General features: G+C 29.8%; 1 protein-coding gene across 3 annotated transcripts in view; it reads right to left on the bottom strand.

The window, feature by feature from the left end:
• The window catches only part of Nha1 (Na[+]/H[+] hydrogen antiporter 1), a 111,975-nt gene that overhangs the window by 21,677 nt on the left and 71,931 nt on the right, over positions 1–18,367 (bottom strand). For all 3 annotated transcript variants that reach the window (XM_088232720.1, XM_088232718.1, XM_088232719.1), the window contains exons 2-5: positions 12,503–12,649; positions 5,145–5,278; positions 3,693–3,792; positions 215–360 (exon numbers count right to left, since the gene is read on the bottom strand). In XM_088232720.1, coding sequence (XP_088088846.1) covers positions 215–360; positions 3,693–3,792; positions 5,145–5,278; positions 12,503–12,630 — 508 coding nt within the window. In that variant the 5' untranslated portion in view covers positions 12,631–12,649. The remainder of the gene's footprint in view (positions 1–214; positions 361–3,692; positions 3,793–5,144; positions 5,279–12,502; positions 12,650–18,367) is intronic.

The following is an 18,367-nucleotide window of genomic DNA, read 5'->3' as shown; positions in this document are numbered from 1 at the left end:
TGCCAAATATATATGACACTTTAACTTTAACTAATCAAGTTTGATGATTCCTTGGATTTTCTTATATTGAAACGCTTAAAGAAAAACTTAATTCAATTAAGTAAATACTTAAACGGATATGAATTGTCGATTTTTATGACAACGTGATAATAAAAAAAAATTATGTCAACATCAACAGTTTTTTTAGATTTATGAAAATGAAAAAGTTATTTACCTATACACGTAAGACTGACTATTTGAGCAAAATGTCTGTATGTCGGGCACATGGGGTAGGGACAGAACTTCTGCCAAAAAGGGGGCTCCCACGAAGGGGTTGGATCCTCTGCATGACATTTTTTACAGAATAGGAACCAACACGACCTGGAAAAAAGAATAAAAAAATCATACATGTCAATAGATTATAATTTTACAATTATGATCATGATTTTATTATGTTCTATGCATTATGGAATCAGTGATCTATTTCCATGAAACGGTGTATTATGTTGTTCGTATTATTATCTATCTTTTTACAATGCCATTTTTAAAAACAACATGAAAAGATTACCGACTTACGTTACGTATTCTAAATAAAAGTTAGGGACAAATCGTCGCTGAAGTAAAAGCACCATGCAAATTATTTTCGTCATTTCTACAGGACTGCTATAAAAGCAGCTTATTTGATTGAATTGAAGAGGAATTAGACCTTGAGTTTTTAAAAAGCAACACTTTAAAACCTTCTAATTTTGTTGATTTTTTTAATCAAATAAGCCGTTTAAAATGTAAAAATAACAAAAATGACTCAAGCAGTGTTGTTTCTTAAGAGACGAAATGCACTTTCTTATGTAGATTTCTTATTAAAAAAAAAAACACATTTGGAAAACATTGAATCATCATCTTAGGGTGGAAATATATTAAGTAGAAATCACCGGAGAACTTATCAGCCAACAATATGAAGATCTTGTTAAAATATCCCATGAAACTAAAAGAATTATTAGCGAAGTAAAAATAGGAGGTGGATTTTCTAAGTGCGAGAGAATTTCAAAATCGCGTAATATCTAAACTACAGGAAATAAAAAATCCTCTTATGAAATTATCAGTAAAAATACACGGAGTCATTTTTGACGAACACATTACCGAGCATAAGAAAATAATAGAAAAATATGCGAAGAAAAAAATGACATGAAAAATTAAACAAAAAATATAATAAGCAACAAATCGAAAAATAAAGTTGAGATCGACACAATAATAGTTGACCTAAAAAATCAAGAAGAAAGACAAAAGCTTCTCAATAGAACCATAAAGTTAAACAATGGAATAATCGGAGGAAACAAAGAGCAACAAAAAAAGGCATTTTTTTTTTTTTTTAAAGAATATAAATATTTTAGTTCCTATTATTTTTTTTTTGAGGGCCATTTTCAACGAGTTGTAAATAAATCACTATTAGAAAATGGGAATCGAGTTGGAGTAGAGAGGGATTTGAACTACGGTCCTTTGGTCCGTGAGTCGGAGACACTAGCCACAGAACCATAACCCGATTTAAAACATTGATTTTAACAGAAAAAAATGTTATTCTGGAAGATGATTAAAAATAAGACGGAATAAGAAAATTCTCGTTAAAAAACTCCGTAACGCGTTCAAAAGTCATAAGAACGTCACAAAAATATCACGTTATTCACATAATAAAACTCCGTTTATCCGAACTCCAGTCATCTGAATGGCCAATTACCCAGATAATTATCAGGAAATCTAAAATGAACGGAATCTGATGTAAATGCATTAGAAACGGAATAAATTACTTCCTGCCGTCTAAATGGATAAAATAAAACATTTCAGGCATTAGCCACATTTTGGACGATATTGTCCACTTGAATGATTAATGTGATGAGTTTGTATCCACGGACATTGAGGATTGGTTTGATCAAATTGCCATTTTTTTGAGTGAAAAAATATAAATTTTGTACGTAAGCATCAGATTACTTAATTATTTTTTTTATGAAATCAAAAAAGAAAGAAACGCAATTTATACCATAAGTTATCGAATCTAAAATCGAGACTTCAAAGTATTAAAATTATTATTCCTACTTTAAAAATAAACAACCGTTTATTGTTTTTAAAAATTCTTAATATGGTTTTATTATTTGTCTTTACTTAATTCTTCGGGATAAATCCTGTTTTTTTCATTCATATTAAAAACACCGATAAATTTTTATTCATTTTAAGTTTGACGCGATTTGGATATTGTTTAGGTAAAAGACAAATAACCCGAACATTTTTCGTTATCACTTGCAAACAATAGAAGAGTAATCCTATGGATAAAATTGAAAAAAAAAATAAGAAAATCCCGATAAACGAGAACGAAAAATACAACGCGCTTTTAATAAAGAAAAAAAATTATAGACTGCATCAGCCAAAAAAAAAACCTTCTAATGAAATGGTAATTTTATCTAATAAATCTACTAATTTAAATATGGATCAAGATTAAGAACAGTTTTTAAAAAACAAACAGGCAACAAGTTATTTAAAGTAAAAAAAAATTCAAGACAAATTTTGAAAAAGAAAGGGCGAAACTATCTTCATCTGATTCAGATTTAGTTATACTTTGTCTTTTTGTTATAATATAATATCCATACTACCGTTTTTTATTTTTCTTCATGATTATAAGTTAGTTAAATTCCTGACGATGAGGTATTAACCTCGAAACCGGTCGAAGTGTAATAAAAAAAAAAAATAAAGTGGTTTATACAAATTTATAAACAAATAAGTGTACATTTATTTATCTTAAAAATTTAAACATCCTCTGAATACCTACTAAAAGTTTAAAAGATTATTATCATTTGTTTATTTATTTATGCAACAATAAAAAAAAAATGAAATGATGATTTTTTAATTTATAAATAAATATTGACACAATCAATACGCTTCAAGTGCCAATCATTGGAGTTTTATCCTTTATTTAAATATGAAACACAAAGTTAATGTGAAATTTGCTGTTTTTAGACAGCATTTAAACCTTTGTGGTTGTTGGTGCAAAAATAATAAACAAAATAAACTAAACTAAACGAAACTAGCATTAAACAAAAAGAGGGTTTTGAAAAAAACAAGCATGGTAGTAAATTTGTAAAAGAATTCAGTAAACACTACAAAAAAACTATATACAAGAACATCCAGAACACTTTTGAACTGTCAAACAATGGGTTATAGTGGTGCTTCAAAGTGGTAAAAATACTAATTAAATGATATATTTTGTTTTTTTAAGCAAATTGATGTGAGCAATTGCTATTTCCTCAAAAACACCGTATTTTTAAAAGTATCTACGATTTTTGAGAAATATTTGAAAATAACGGTTGTACGGATAATTAATTATTTACCATTCGTATATACTATATACCTACCTAAATACTATTAAAACCAATGAAGTATAAGTTTTAAAAAAATGTATTTTTCAACAATGTTTTAAGTATGTCCAAATGCTTGCAGACTAGATTTTCTCCCTACGGAGTGGTTCATATTTAAATTTGTTGCAACGGAGCCAATGAAAGGTCATTAACCCTGTAAATGCCTAGACTCCCATATTGCCTATATGCGTTGGTTTAGGGTTTAGGTGACCCCTAATTTATTTCACGGAAAATTATAAAAAATTGTATGATGTGTGACAAAAATTTGTTGATTTATATACAATATTTACTATCGGAGTATAATGATATTCTCACCTTTCTATGGTATCATCAGGGGGTAAACTGTTTTTTTTGGAATGAACGGATTCTGTCGTAGATAATTTTTTTGATCTTAAATCATGAAGATTTGGTTTGTCTGTAAAAAAATACAAAAAAGGGTTTAGTATTCAAATATCACGCCAAAATAAATAAATGAATGAATGAATCTTTAGTGGCCGGTCCATTTCTCGTTTTAACCCAAAAATTAATCGCATTTGATTTTAAATGTTGTTATTATTCGGTTATAAAGAGACAAAGTTTCTTGCAGCGAATTAGCTATGGATATGAGCAGTTTGTATTTGTCCAACTGTCTTATAAATTCTATTTGGCATACAATGTGTATCCAATTACCTTTTGTAATGGCAATTACCGTGAGTGGTAAGCGATAGTAAAATTATCATAATTGGAATTAGAATAAAAACTAAGTAGAAAGATAAATGCATCCGAGTCAATGTGTTATTGATACGTTCACCATTTTTTTTACCCTAATCGTTCACACGTCATTTCACTGCAAATTAAGGTGATATATCATTACAGAAGCTATATTTTAGTTGGAAAATGTTAACATTTAATTTGGTACAGTGTATTGTATAATCATGAATAATGTATTAATTTTATTATATATTCACATTTTTTTATATTATTTACGTTTTTTAGGTCGATGTCCACGTCAAAAAATAATAAATTCAGATGAAATACAATTATTACAAAAAAGGTTAATTAATTAAGAAAAAAATTAAACAAATAAATCCATAAATTTAAAATAAAAATAAAATATCGAAAATTTATCTGTTCTACGTTTCCAGCTGCAAGCAAAAAGTATTCATTATCTATTCGAATTATTTCGCATGTAAAATTTATTTAAATTTTAAAGTTAAATTATTTGCTAACAAACGTGTTTGGCTTCATTTAAGATCAATGAAAAATGAATGAAAAATGTTTAACAATGTTTGAGTATGTCCAAATGCTTGCAGACTGGCTGGATTTTCTCCCCAGGGAGTTGTTCATATTTGAATTTATTTCAACAGAGAGGGAAAACCAGCCGATGACAGGTCATAAGCCCTGTAAATGCATAGACTCTCATATTCCCTTCTCAAAAACGTTTTCCCTCTCTGTTGAAATAAATATAAATATCAAAAATATTTTTGTAAAATGGATGTAATAATCCGTAAGGGTTTATAAAACAATTTATCAAATAAAAAAAAAAAAAAAAAATTCAAACAGTTCTACGTATCAATACTCTTCGTTTTAGCGTTATATACACCAATAAATTGAAAAGCGTCTCGATCGTCTATTAAGCACAAAAATATAAGTTTTACGCTTCAACCACCATTCTGTTAAATTCAGGAACCGAACGCGAAACACGGGAAAAGAAATAATTATTGAAAAAAAAAATTTACACCGATAAATAATACATTAGCGTATTTAAAAAAAAAACATTAGAATTACCATCACTATGCCCGTGGTGTGAAGAATGGTGACTATGGAGAGATACGCTGTCTGCAGATGTGTGAAGTATACTCTTCCGTCTTACAGGACCCATTTCTGCAACATCAGAGTTTCCTTGTGATATTTTTCTATTTCTGAAAAATAATTAAAAAGTAAAAAACATGCTGTAGCTTTCAATGTGACATTTTTTTTCTATTAACTTCTAGTTGCATACGTTCCATTAGTTATATATTCTTAAAAATCGATAGTAAAATAAAAATATCACCATTGTTAAAAAAAGTGCATTGGTATTTCAATCGCAGTGTTTATTTGTCATATGCAAAAATATAAGATATCAGTCTTAGGCTTTTGGAGCCAGTTCAGAAACCGTTAAATATTGAAGTGGAAAACCACCCATCAAGTAAATATTTCATATCAAGCTTGCCCGGCAAATGAACCCGGGATCTCAAAAATGATAGCCAAAAGCGGTAATTTAAAAGAAGTCAACAAGTCGATTACACTAATCAAGCCAATACTCAAAATACGTTTACTTATTTCGTCCGTCTAGTGGTCAACGCGATTGTTTGCCATGAAAGAGATCTCGGTTTCTATTCCCACATGATATGATTTTTTTTTTTAAAAGGTGTTTGTACAGATGAAATTTAAAAAGTCCTTGGCTGGTACCTGTAGGGTAAGTCTAATCATTTTAAGTACCTTCATGTAAGAAGAATGATTAAGATAATGTTTTTTTTAATGTTCTGTTATCGAGAGAAGTTTGGTCGAACAATTCAATGTTATTTTTGTTGAAATGTCAAAAAAAAACATCGCACCAACTGAAATTTCTTAAGGTTATATTCTAATGGAATTTAAGTTAAAATATTATAATTTTATTAAGAACACAAAAAGGAGTGTAGATTAAAATACTAATATCGAGGCTGACAGAATGCATTTAGTAATTAAAACAAGTTTCGAGATAATCACATTTAAAGCTTTTTTATTCTTTGAACGCATTATTTCTCCCACAATTTTAATTTTCTTTTAATTTTTTTAAAGCTTTGAAAGGGTAATCTTTATTCTAAGGATAGCGTAACATTTGAAATCAATAACAAGGAATAACCCGTTTTACCTCTATTTTGAGGCTTGTCAGCAGGTGGGATAGAGGAGATATGGAAGGAGGTAATAAAAATACACCACATCACCCAGACCAATCGAGAAAAAAATCTTTCTTGGATTTTTTTCTTGCAACTGGCGGGAATCAAACCCGCGACGCCAATTTACGTTTGTAAAGTTACGATTTAAGCAGTAAAAAAATAAAACAGTATCGACAAATAAAAAGAAAAGAAGTGATGAGAAAGAAATAAGTTAGTGGGAAGGGAAAATAAGAAAAGTTACAAAGAGTGGTAGAGGATACATAAAGGAAAGTGGAAGTGTGAAATTGCATTTCACCAACGAAAATACTGAAAACAATGATGGCGGGTGATAAAGTACAAAGCAAAACAATCGTCTTTTTTTGTTATTCTGAATAAAATTTGTTAGTTATTTTCTGTATCTACTACATATATTATGCTTGGGGGGAAACCGGTTTGCAAGTAGACTAATTATAAATAACGATAGTGAAAAGGAAATGAAAATCTTTTCCTTATTTTTTAATGTTAATAGCAAAGTTTTTCTCTGTATTTGTTCCACAACAGAGATGTTATCCTTGTAATACTTTTAATTAAATTGCATTTGCATTCCCCTAAGTCTCTCTTCCTTGATTACTTTTCCATTTGCTTAAATAGCACCGTATGCATTTTAAGTAACTTATTCAATATGCATAAAAGCATCTCAGACGATTACTTAACAAAACTTTTGAATACACGTTTGCTGAATTTTTAGATTTATTCTAGTGCAAAGCACGTTTTACTGCTGTCCGCGTCCGTGTCCCAGGTTTGATCCAGCTAAGGTTGACATGAAGTATTTTAATCGGGCTGTGGTTCCGTGGTAGCGTTGCAGATCTAATGTTGCATAGGGCACTGCATTGGTTCACTAATCAAGGCGAATCTTGATCATTTTTGTTACATGAAAGTAAGGTGATCAGTCTTACGCGTCAGGTACCAGTCCAGGGACTATAAAATATCCTAGTGTAAAAACACCCCTTCAAAGAAATATTTCATTTCAACCATGTCGGGAATCGAACCAGATACCTTTCGAATGGTAGGCAAACGCGCTGACCATTACACCACGAGGCCAACAATACATGTACAACTCGTTGAAAATAGACAAAAAAAAATAATATTTAGGTAGATCATAATAAGAACATAAAATGTATTAGTTTGTTAAAAGAGATATATATTATATAAAAGTGATTTTACAACGCCATGTTTTATTATTTGAAATATCTGTTCTTTAATTTGAAAATCATTTTCTTTACCCTAACGAATGGTTACATTAATTTAACAAAAATTTTTTTTTTTCATTCATACCTTTTAAAAATGATTATTTTTAAAATATCTTTTGTAAAAGTTGTCTAAGTCTTTTGTTTCGTTTTGTTTGATAGTTGATTGTATAATTTCAGTCCCCGGTTTATCAGTCTCGACTGTCCTTGTCTTGTTTTAGAATGTTGTATGTGATATTGTTTCGATATTTTCGTGTTTTCTCCGAGTCTGTTAATATTTATAGGTCTTTAAAGATTTTAAAAGATTCTAGTTTGAAAAGATTGGTTACGTTTAATTGTTTAGTTTTATAAAAAAGTTATTCAGTTAGTGTTAAATAAAAGCGATCATATACTAATTTTGATATTTTATTTTGCTGTCGTTCTACGTCTGTTTATGTCATTTTGTTTTTTTTCCCCTTAGTTGTTGCATATAACATAACAAAAACCTAATGCATTAGAATTATTAAAAATTTTATAACACAGTTTTTTTTTAAAAATATTCACGTGGGGATAGAGTTATATAGATATTTTATCATAGAAATAAAAGACGATTAATTCTTCAATCCATAAATTTAAAATTGTTGGCCTCGAAGTATAGTGATCAGAACGTTTACCTACCACGCAAGAGGTCTCGGGTTCGATTCCCGACATGGTTGTTATAAAATATTTATTTAAAAGGGTGTTTTCACAATAGAATATTTCATAGTCCCTGGACTTGTACCTCAAGCTTACGACTGATTATTTTACCATTTTGTAACAGAAATGATATACCAATGCAGTACCTTATGCACCATTAGGAGTGGAAAGGGAATGATGATGATATTAAATAACCATTTACCGGTTTTATCGCTTTTGCTACATCTGCGGTCTCGTATTTTCATTATACTAAAATACAATCAACTTTTGCAAAGAATTTTCAGTAACAAATTGAATAATATTACAAATTTTTGAACAGTACCTTGACTGACAACATTAGCCATGGACTTCTTGGCTTCATCTCATAAATAATATATATATATATAAAGATTTATGCTGCGATTGGAGTACCAATTCAGAACTTTATGCAGCATGATTAATTTATTTTATACAGCCTAAGCGAATAGGGAAATATCGTATATTACTAATACCGATAAAAAATATGAAATGGACTTAGAATATTTAATTGTATTTTCAAAATCAATATGGGTATTGTGGAGAAAAGTTTTCATAAATAAATGTAAAAAAGAAATTTAATAAAAATACGTTGCTCGAAAAACACGACATGTTTGGCCTTGGTAGTTATGGCGTCAAGATTTGTGACAATGCTCTAAACAAATTTGAATAATCAGGAACAAATAAACATGAAACGTAACGTTTTAGCGGCGTAGCTCATGGAATGACGGTTTTTGCGGCAATTTAAAATTACAAGTTTTAAAATATTTTTAATGCTACTAATAATTAGCTAGAACTTTTTTTCTTTACTGGACAGTATTTTATAGACTTTTACAGTGATATTTTCCCATCACAACAGTTATATGAAGAAACATATGTACAAGAAATTGAACAAAAAGAACATAAAACTATGTAGCAAAGACAAACAAGAGTAATTAATTAATTGTATACAATATATTCTAGAAGACGATGAATATACTCGTATGAGACTTTGAGCTAACCCATGCCAATCCATATTCATCCTACACTGTGTTGATGACAAAGAGATCTAAGAAAAGCTGAAAGATGATATTTTTATTTAAAGTTTATTTGATTTGCAGCATTTGAATTTGCCTTCTTTTTCACAGAAGTAGCTGCTCGATTGTTGAATAATCTATCCACCAATGTAAGAGACGCCCCCTTTTTATTTAGATTTAAATCAAGATTGAAATGTCACCATCTTAATGTTTGAGTAGTTCCTTCCTTCTTCTTCTTTCTTTTCCATCTCCTCTTCTCTCCTTTATTCATAGTATAGTGTAAATTTTTAGTTAATTTTTGTTTTATTTTTTGTACAAAATAAAAAGATTCCGCATAATTTCCTAGAATATGTCCAAGTACTTGTAATTTCCTCAAACTGAACAGTTTGGGCATATAGGAAAAAATTGCATTAAGGCAATATACCTGCTCTTAAATTGTATGTGTATAAAGTGTTAAATAAATCAAATGATTTTTAATGTTGTCCTCACCAAGTTGTTTAATTGATAACTTTAAATACGGTGTACCGTCCACTTCCCACTCTTCAAAAAAAGTTTCATTATCTCTCTAAAAATCTTATTTTGTTGATTTCGTTGCCTAGTTTGCAAATAGTGTTAAAAAATATTGACCATGATTTTTATTTGAGCCCTCAATATGATGATCACGATTCTTGAGTCGTTAGTAAACCAAAACAAAATGTGTTTGTATTTACGAGTACAATATAATTTTTCATATGGAGTTACTAGCTTATTTAAGATTATGTCGTTTAGTGAGATGGATCGTAAAGATATTACCAAACATTTTATTATATTTATTATTGACTTCAGTTATTAAAAATAGCATCACAGTAATAGGTGTTAACACATAGTGTGTGCAACTTTTTCCAATTAATTGAGCGTTAAAAGTAAAACAAACGTAATACGTAAGAAAATTGTCTGCTCCACAAAAAATAGTATTTGCTTTTATATTACAATGAATATTTTAACTGATTAAAAAAGCCTTCGAAATGGAATTTCAAGTAGACGAAAGTAAGCATTTTCGACAATTTTGTTCCCATTAATCGAGGGAATAAAGGAGAAATTTTATTAGAACAATTCGTTATTGAAAAATTTGTTGTATTTTTTGTTTCGAAAAAAATGGAGAAAACTTATTGTGTTAACACTCAATATATTAAGGAATTAACTTATTTAACATCTTGCCTCACGAGCCAAACATTTTCGATTTCTTTATTAAATTCAAGCTGAAATTAAAATCTGAATCGTTAGTCCAGACAATAAAATATAGCAGCTTGGCCACCATTTTTGCCATACCGCACACTGCATTTGAGGACATGGTTTTCTCGGCGGTGCCCACATACACGGAAAAATTGCTCGTTACCGATCAAGAAAAGCTGCTCAAAGGAGATCTCTGTAATCTGGTAGCCTAAGCAGCTTTATGCTGAAAAAACGTAATCGAGAAGTATATTGTATGCGCTTTATTGGATTAAGAAAAATAAGAAAGTGAACTCTTCACTGACTGGGATTAAATTGATTGGTCGTGATCAATTCGTCGAAATTAAAACAAAACTTTTTAAGCCGTTGAAATTATTTTAGGAAGCCACCAGATCTGTATATCCACAGGGTCTATAAAAGGGCTACGGATAGTAACGAGAAGCTCCATTTGATAATCATATAGAGGGGGAAAGAGACGAGACCACAGGACATGTTCAGAAGATTGATTAGGATACCTGTAGCAGCACAGACAAGGATAAACAATATTAAAAACAAATGATTATTTTTTATTAAATTTACCATGGCCTAGTAAAAACTGCGTAGTTCGGTGGTCAGAGATAATCTAAGAAGATTTAAGCGCTGACAGATTGAAGGGAAAAAAAGAAAGGTAACCCTTCCTGAAGGGGAAGATTCCTATCGCGATTGCCAAGCATCAAGAAGATCATTTACATACATTTTTTTATATCCAATCGAGACATTCCTTCACTTGATAGTAGACGGACTATTGTTATTATCATGGATTTTCGTAATATCAAGGGCGCTGTAAAAAGTGATTCTATAGATAAATCTATTTAATTGAGACCTTTAATTTTGTAATTTAAGTAAAACAATTTATTTTGTTATCACATGCTACGAATTTATTGAAATGATTTAGAGAACAAGTGGGTTTTAAGTTTTTTTCCGAAACATCACTTCACTATCACAGCCTCGCCTCTCTGCTGGGAGAGCATTCCATGCCATAGGGCCTGCGACCGCAAAGGCGCGTTCACAGAATTTAGTGCGTTGTTTGCGTAGAGGTATAATAACTTTTCCTCTCGCCGTAGATGTAGCTGATATAAGCGTAAGACGTCTGTCAGCTAGTTTATCTGGAATGCATAGTTCCCTTAGATATTCCGGAGTAGAGTCTGGACACAACCAATAACAGAGAAACGCTTTCTAAATATTTAAGACTTTTAAAATTTAAGTTTCATGTTGACTATACCAAGATTCGAATACCAGGGACCTAAATCATAGTTTGTAAACGCACTTACCACTACATTACGGGGCGAAAATATCTCCACTCAATTTTTTTTTGTATTTTACCGGACAATAGTTATCGAGTCAAAATCACATACCTGGGACTTGGTTATATTTCACACACAGACACGGTATACAGTGCATAATACTCGTATTACAAATTTGCCTCTGAACACAGCGTTCAAGTAATTACGAGGGTTTCGGGTTTGATTCCCGGTGAGTTCACTTAAAAGTTCTTTTCACTTTAATGGCCTGTTGCGATGTAAAAAAAGCTCAATGGAAAAAGAACTCATTTTTAACTTTTAAAAAAACTGATAAATTTATTGAATTGTTGAAGATCTTCATAACTTTTTACTCTGTTTTTAATGGTTTTTCTTTTTACTACGTTTTTATAAAAAAATATGTTTTTTGCAATACACATATACATATATACACATAAATATGTATTTTGCTATGTTTTTTACCATGTCTTCCTATGTATTTTTTATTTTAGAACGTATTTACTGGGTTTTAAAATATGCTTTTAAATACGTCTTTATTATATTTTTTACTATGTTTTTAATACATGTTTAACAATGTTTTTTACTGTGTCCAATACCTTAAATTATTTTTCTATGTATTGATTACTGTTTATCATATATGTTTTTGTGACTGGCTTAGAACGGGGTAAATAACCCTAGATAGATAGTCAAAGTAACTTTGTAAAAATGTATAATTTTATATTGATAATATGATAGTAAATAAATAAATAAAAATAAAAATAAACAAATAAATTTAATATTTGTATTTACCTGTCAAATCCATAATTATCATATCCATTTCTAGAGTCCATAGGTTCTGTGACTATAGAAACTTTTCTTCCTACTGGCTGGGCCGTCACAGGAGTTTCTTCAAAAGGGTATTCTTTTATGGCCGACATGTTGATTACTTCAATGTGCCTGTAAAAAATAATTTTCGCATTATTAATAACTAACATTATTTATTAAAAAAATAATCATAAGAAAATACGATATGATGTGAATTTAGTTTTTTTTTCTTTTGACCCTTCCTTATATGGAAAGAAAAAAAAACTTGTAATGTGACATCTTAATATAAAAAAAATATTGTTCTGATAAATTCTCTTATAATTACAAATAAACAAACGAAAAACAAATTTCATAGATTTTTACGGCCGTTCAGATGCACAATGAGTTTTTCTGGGTTATTGTGCCGTGTGCTGTTCGCACTCTTTCCCGACGTTTCATATCCCATTACAAAATAACATCAACACTGACGGAAAACACTGTTATAGGTTTCAAAACATTGGAAAAGAGCGAATAAAATACGATTTAACAACTTAGAAAAACTTATACAAATAATAGCAGGCCTTATTTAAAATATTAACTTGCATTTTTTTTATTATTTATGTTTAAATATGCTGTTATCCTGTCTGTATCTATCGTTAAAGTGAATTAAATGATATATTTATCCCTTTCCCGCGTTCAATTTCTAGTAAGGTTTACATGAAATATTGAGTAAAAATGTTGTTCTTCACTGCAATATGTAATGTTCCAAGACCAGCACCCGAAGAGTAAGACTAATCGCCTTATACAAATTTAACAGATGATCGGTATAAGCTGAATTCAGTGTACGATGCGTTGCCCTATGCACCATCGGTTGCGGAAAAGGGGAATGATAATGGTGGTGTTTGGGGATTGTACACACATTGGTACTGTTAAGTAAATAACAGCATTTATCAATACTATTCCTAGCCGATTACCTTTCTTTCCCATCTTTCTCTTGACCCATCTCTATGGTACTTACCTAACATCAAGATAGAAGAAATTCAAAATTAGTAAATTCGGAATTAGAACAAAAACAAAACATTTTTTACTTCACATAAAATAGCAAAAAAAGTGATTGGATTTGTCGTGCGTCGTTGAAAACATTGTTTCGTTTTATAGTGCATTATGTCATCCAGTGCCCAAAATTGAAGAACATTCACATCATATTAAAGGTAGGTTTCTATTTCATGTTCCTATCTTTTCTTTAAATATTTCCCTATCAGAAAACTGAATGAAATTCGTTTTTCATTTATAGTCCGCCTTTTCGTTAATAGGTACATGTAAATTAAGTCCGAAAAATACACATGAAAAATAAAACATTCAGCCTCGACCAACATGAATATACTACCTACTTGTATGTACATTTTTCTTAATGTTAGTGTAATGATTTAAAAACATTTTATATGCCCTCTTCTAGCATAGCGTACCTAAACAATGTTTGAGAATTTAAATATAATAAAAAGTCATGTTAATGTTCTTTTTTTTTCAATAGAGAAATGTTAATAAATGCTTTCAATATAATCATCATCATTCCCTTTCAGCATCTAGTGGTGCATAGGGCACTGCTTTGGTACACCAATCACAGCGTATCTTAATCATTTTTGTTGCTTGAAGGCAAGATGATCAGTTCTATGCTTCAGGTACCATTTCAGGGACTGTGAAATATTCTAATGTAAAAACACCCTTTTTTTATAAATATTTCAAACCAATCGTGTCGGGAATCGAACCCAAGACTTCTTGAATGGTAGGCAGACGTGCTGACCATTACACCACGAGGCCGACATAAATAAAAAATGAAGAGAAATAATAAAATTATATTATATTACAAAATAAACGTATTTGATTGGTAAAGTTTTTTTGTAATTAACTGAATAAAAATAATAAATCCCATTATTACTTTCAATGGATTATGTGTATGTATTTAAGGTTAAGAAGTACAGTATGTCATAATAGCACCAGTTTGATGATGTCGGTAACGATGAAACCCAGTCACCGGTGAAAATTATAAGTAAAAGTGGAATTAATTTATACACGTATTTTTATTACTATATTTAAACTACAGATCCATCAAGAAATGTTATAAGAAAAACTCAATCTAATTAATACAGTAAGTTAATTCAATTTAGTTCAAATTCAAATAAGACTATCTCTTTTCATAAAATACGAAATGAAATATGTTAATAAGCCAGCATGTTGGACAAAAAAATTAAAATCAATAACATGAATTGTTATTTGTTACACATGAACAAACAAAATTATAATTAGATGAATGTGGGTATTTTTAAAATTTCGTTTTTGATGTATCTCAAAATGTCAATTTTAGGTATAACTGGGTACACACTCCGATGACGGAATAAATTAATTGTCATAATCTTCAGTATTGATATACCACAAAAACCTGGGATGTACATTAAAATTGAAAGACGCTTTAGCTTACAAAAAATAAAACATATCCGTCGTATACTTAAGATTCGATTACAATGTGAAATATTAACTGAAACAGATATTTTATTTAGGTATGTTGTTTCAGAAGATACCCTTATAAATATGGAAGATAGTAGACGATATAAACTCTGGGCCCGTTTTACATAAAAAGTAAACGTTTATCTGCAATTCTATCTACAACGTTAAGTTAAATTTACTGTAAGAAATATAAAATATGCATGCTTTTTTTTTCTAAACGTGTTCCTTATCAACGAAGACACTTTATACAATATTTTTATGCAGACGATGACAGTTCAATTATAGGTTAGTCTTCAGTACCTATTTAAACCTTAAAAATAAGTGAGAGTTATGATGAAAACGTTGCTAGTGAAATAATACTTAATATTGTTTAGAGTAAATATACATAAAGAATTATAAAAAGTATAACTTACATCGTTTCGTGAATATTAAAGTAATATCAAAAATCGATGAAAAAAATATTCTAAAAAGGCAATTATTGAGGTAAGTTTTGTTTAGTGAACTATCGTACTCAGTAAGAAATACTTCAAAATAATTAAGTTTTTATCATTGTTCACTAAGAAATAATTTTTTATTTCAAGACAAGTTACAATAGTTGCAAATAAGAAAAATATCGGTACGCTAATGAATAATACAATTTTGTGAATCACTTTATTAACTTCTGGGTTAGTACGTGAAATAGCCGTGTGGATGGGTCGTTTGCTTTTTAGTAACTAGGGTTGGGGTTTGAGTCCTCACGGGTTGTTCAGTTTTTCGCAATGACGTTTTTCTTTAAATTAGAAAACATTTTAATATTTATGAATTACATTTAAATAAAGATCTATAAATAATAGATCTTTATTTGGATGTGCCATACGACCGCTATGGATATTTTATCAGAACTTTCGTAGCAATTCAATCTAAAAACTCACTGCTCACTACTGGTATGGACAGCCAAACGTACTAATGCTTGATTCTAAAGGAACTAAAGCTGACGAACAGACTGTAGACATATTATGCCTAAGACGAGTTCTCTGATATTTTAGTCACAGCCAGGAGAGAGAAGGATGGCCAGGAGAAGCTTGTCGTAAGCTCTCCTATGCGCCGGTTAGACTAGACAAAAACTGCAACACGCACTTCGTTTGTGGCAGCTCTCAGAAATACGGTGTGCCGATACAAGTGGAGAACTTATCTCGACAGAATACGACATGGTGGTTACGATCCTCAGTCTCGAGGCAACTGACATTTGGGATATGGAAATTAATCCCTGAATATTTTTAATAATTTAAAAAGATAAAAATCCTTTATAGTTTTATTCCACTTTTATTTATAATTATTTTATACATTTTTTACCAGTGACCGGGTTTCTTCGTGACTGACATCGTCAGACTGGTGGGAGACTAAACAAATTTCTATGTTATAAACAAGTGCAAGCAGGGGTTGTAAATCATGATTTTATATAATTATGTCAATTAAAAAAATTTAAATTAAAATCATTTAAGTATAAGGTAATAATAATTATAAGAATATAAGTTTTGTTTGAATTTATATAATAAAAACTGGTGTAAAATATATAATTTCATGAAGTTTTATAATGAAACCCGGTCACTGGTAAAAAAATTATAAAATAATTATAAATAACAGTGGAATAAAACTATAAAGTATTTTTATTATTATAATTAAAAATGCAGTTCCACCAAGAAATGTCAGTAGAAAAACTCAATATATTAATTTAAAAAGAGTTAGCTATTCAATGACATATTTTGATTTACTAAAAAATCTTGCTGGAATTTTCATAAAATAAATTACCTACTATAAATAAATAAATCAATAATTAAATAAAATGTTGATATTTAAATTTATTTCAACAGAGAGGGAAAACATTTTTAATAAGGGAATATGAAAGTCTAGACATTTACAGGGCTTATGACCTGTCATTGGCTGGTTTAAGTGACCACTTTACATACTATGTAACAATTACCATTCTGCCCATGCATTTAAATATGAATAACTCCCTAGGGAGGAAATCCAGCCAGTCTGCAAGCATTTGTACATATTCAAACATTGTTGAAAGGGATAATATTTCAAATTCTAAATTAATATACAAGAATATTTTTCTAGATAATGTGTGAAAATATACCAACCTTTATAATAATTGTTAATGTTTTTATCTAAACATGTCTGTCTCAAGGAGGAAATTATTAATATATGTTATTAAATAATGTCGCATTGTTACTGATTCAATGCACATACACTCACATACTTTATGTATTATTTATGTATGTAGGCATGCGACAAAAATAAAAGGGTCATAATATTTTACAATAACCAGTAGACAAGTTGGCCTCGTGTTCAAATGGTCAAAGCATTTGTCTACCATGCGAGAGGTCTTGGGTTCGATTCCCGACATGGTTGATATGAAATATTTATTCAAAATGTTTTTCACAGTATAATATTTAATAGTTCCTGGTCTGGTACCTGAAGCGTGTGACTGATCATTTTACCTACATTTAACAAATAATGATCAAGATACGCTGCAATTGGTGATTATGATAACCAGCTTTGAATTGATAAATACTTTTTTAGTCCTTTCGATTGATAAAATAGTTGAAAGGTCAGAAGTATTCTTATTTTTTAAAAACAGAAATATTTTTTTGTTGTCTGTCTCCGGGCAGTTGAAGAAAACTGCTTTTGTGTGAGAAATATAAGCAGATTTTGGATGAGTGTTTTTGACCGGAAAACTACTTTAGGGTTATCATTATCAAAATGTATTTGCACCTGATGGTGGGTGAGTTCATATAATATAATATTTTGCACCAAATACTAACATAATGTAATAATTTACTCTGGACGTTGTGTTGAGTACGCTCATTAAAAACAATATTTAAACATTTACACATGATATTTAATTTATACGCCGCATTGTACAAGATAGTGTTTTTCTCTATATTTCAATGAAAATAAACATTTTCTACGAAACGTGTTTCAACTTCGCCATAAACGTTAACATTGATGTCTTGTATTTATACAACCAAAATGGCGGTTGACAGGAAAATATAATGCGCACTTAAAATGGCGAAATCCACCGTGAATTGCGAATCTATAAAACACCACTAGAAAAATGTATTAGGCAGTACGATAAATGAATAAATTAGGCGTTAGCACACAACCATGCGTGTATTTTTTTTCTCGAGGGTATAATAAACAGATGAAAGTCGTTGATTTTTCGTAATAACTCACTGATTTTATTTTATTTTATTTTTATTTTATTATTTTTTCACGCCCATAAGGCTTTTACATACATGAAAATTTTACAAAATATAAGTATATAAACAACATTAAATTTAAAAAATACAATATAAAGCAACAAAAGATAGAACGGTGTTAAGA

The sequence above is a fragment of the Micrasema longulum genome, unplaced genomic scaffold (genome assembly GCF_059751315.1).
Source record: "Micrasema longulum isolate JH-2025_06_02 unplaced genomic scaffold, ASM5975131v1 h1tg001012l, whole genome shotgun sequence".
Taxonomy (NCBI): Eukaryota; Metazoa; Arthropoda; class Insecta; order Trichoptera; family Brachycentridae; genus Micrasema; species Micrasema longulum.
Note: the sequence above shows the minus strand (reverse complement) of the source record. Positions and strands in the feature narration are given on the sequence as shown.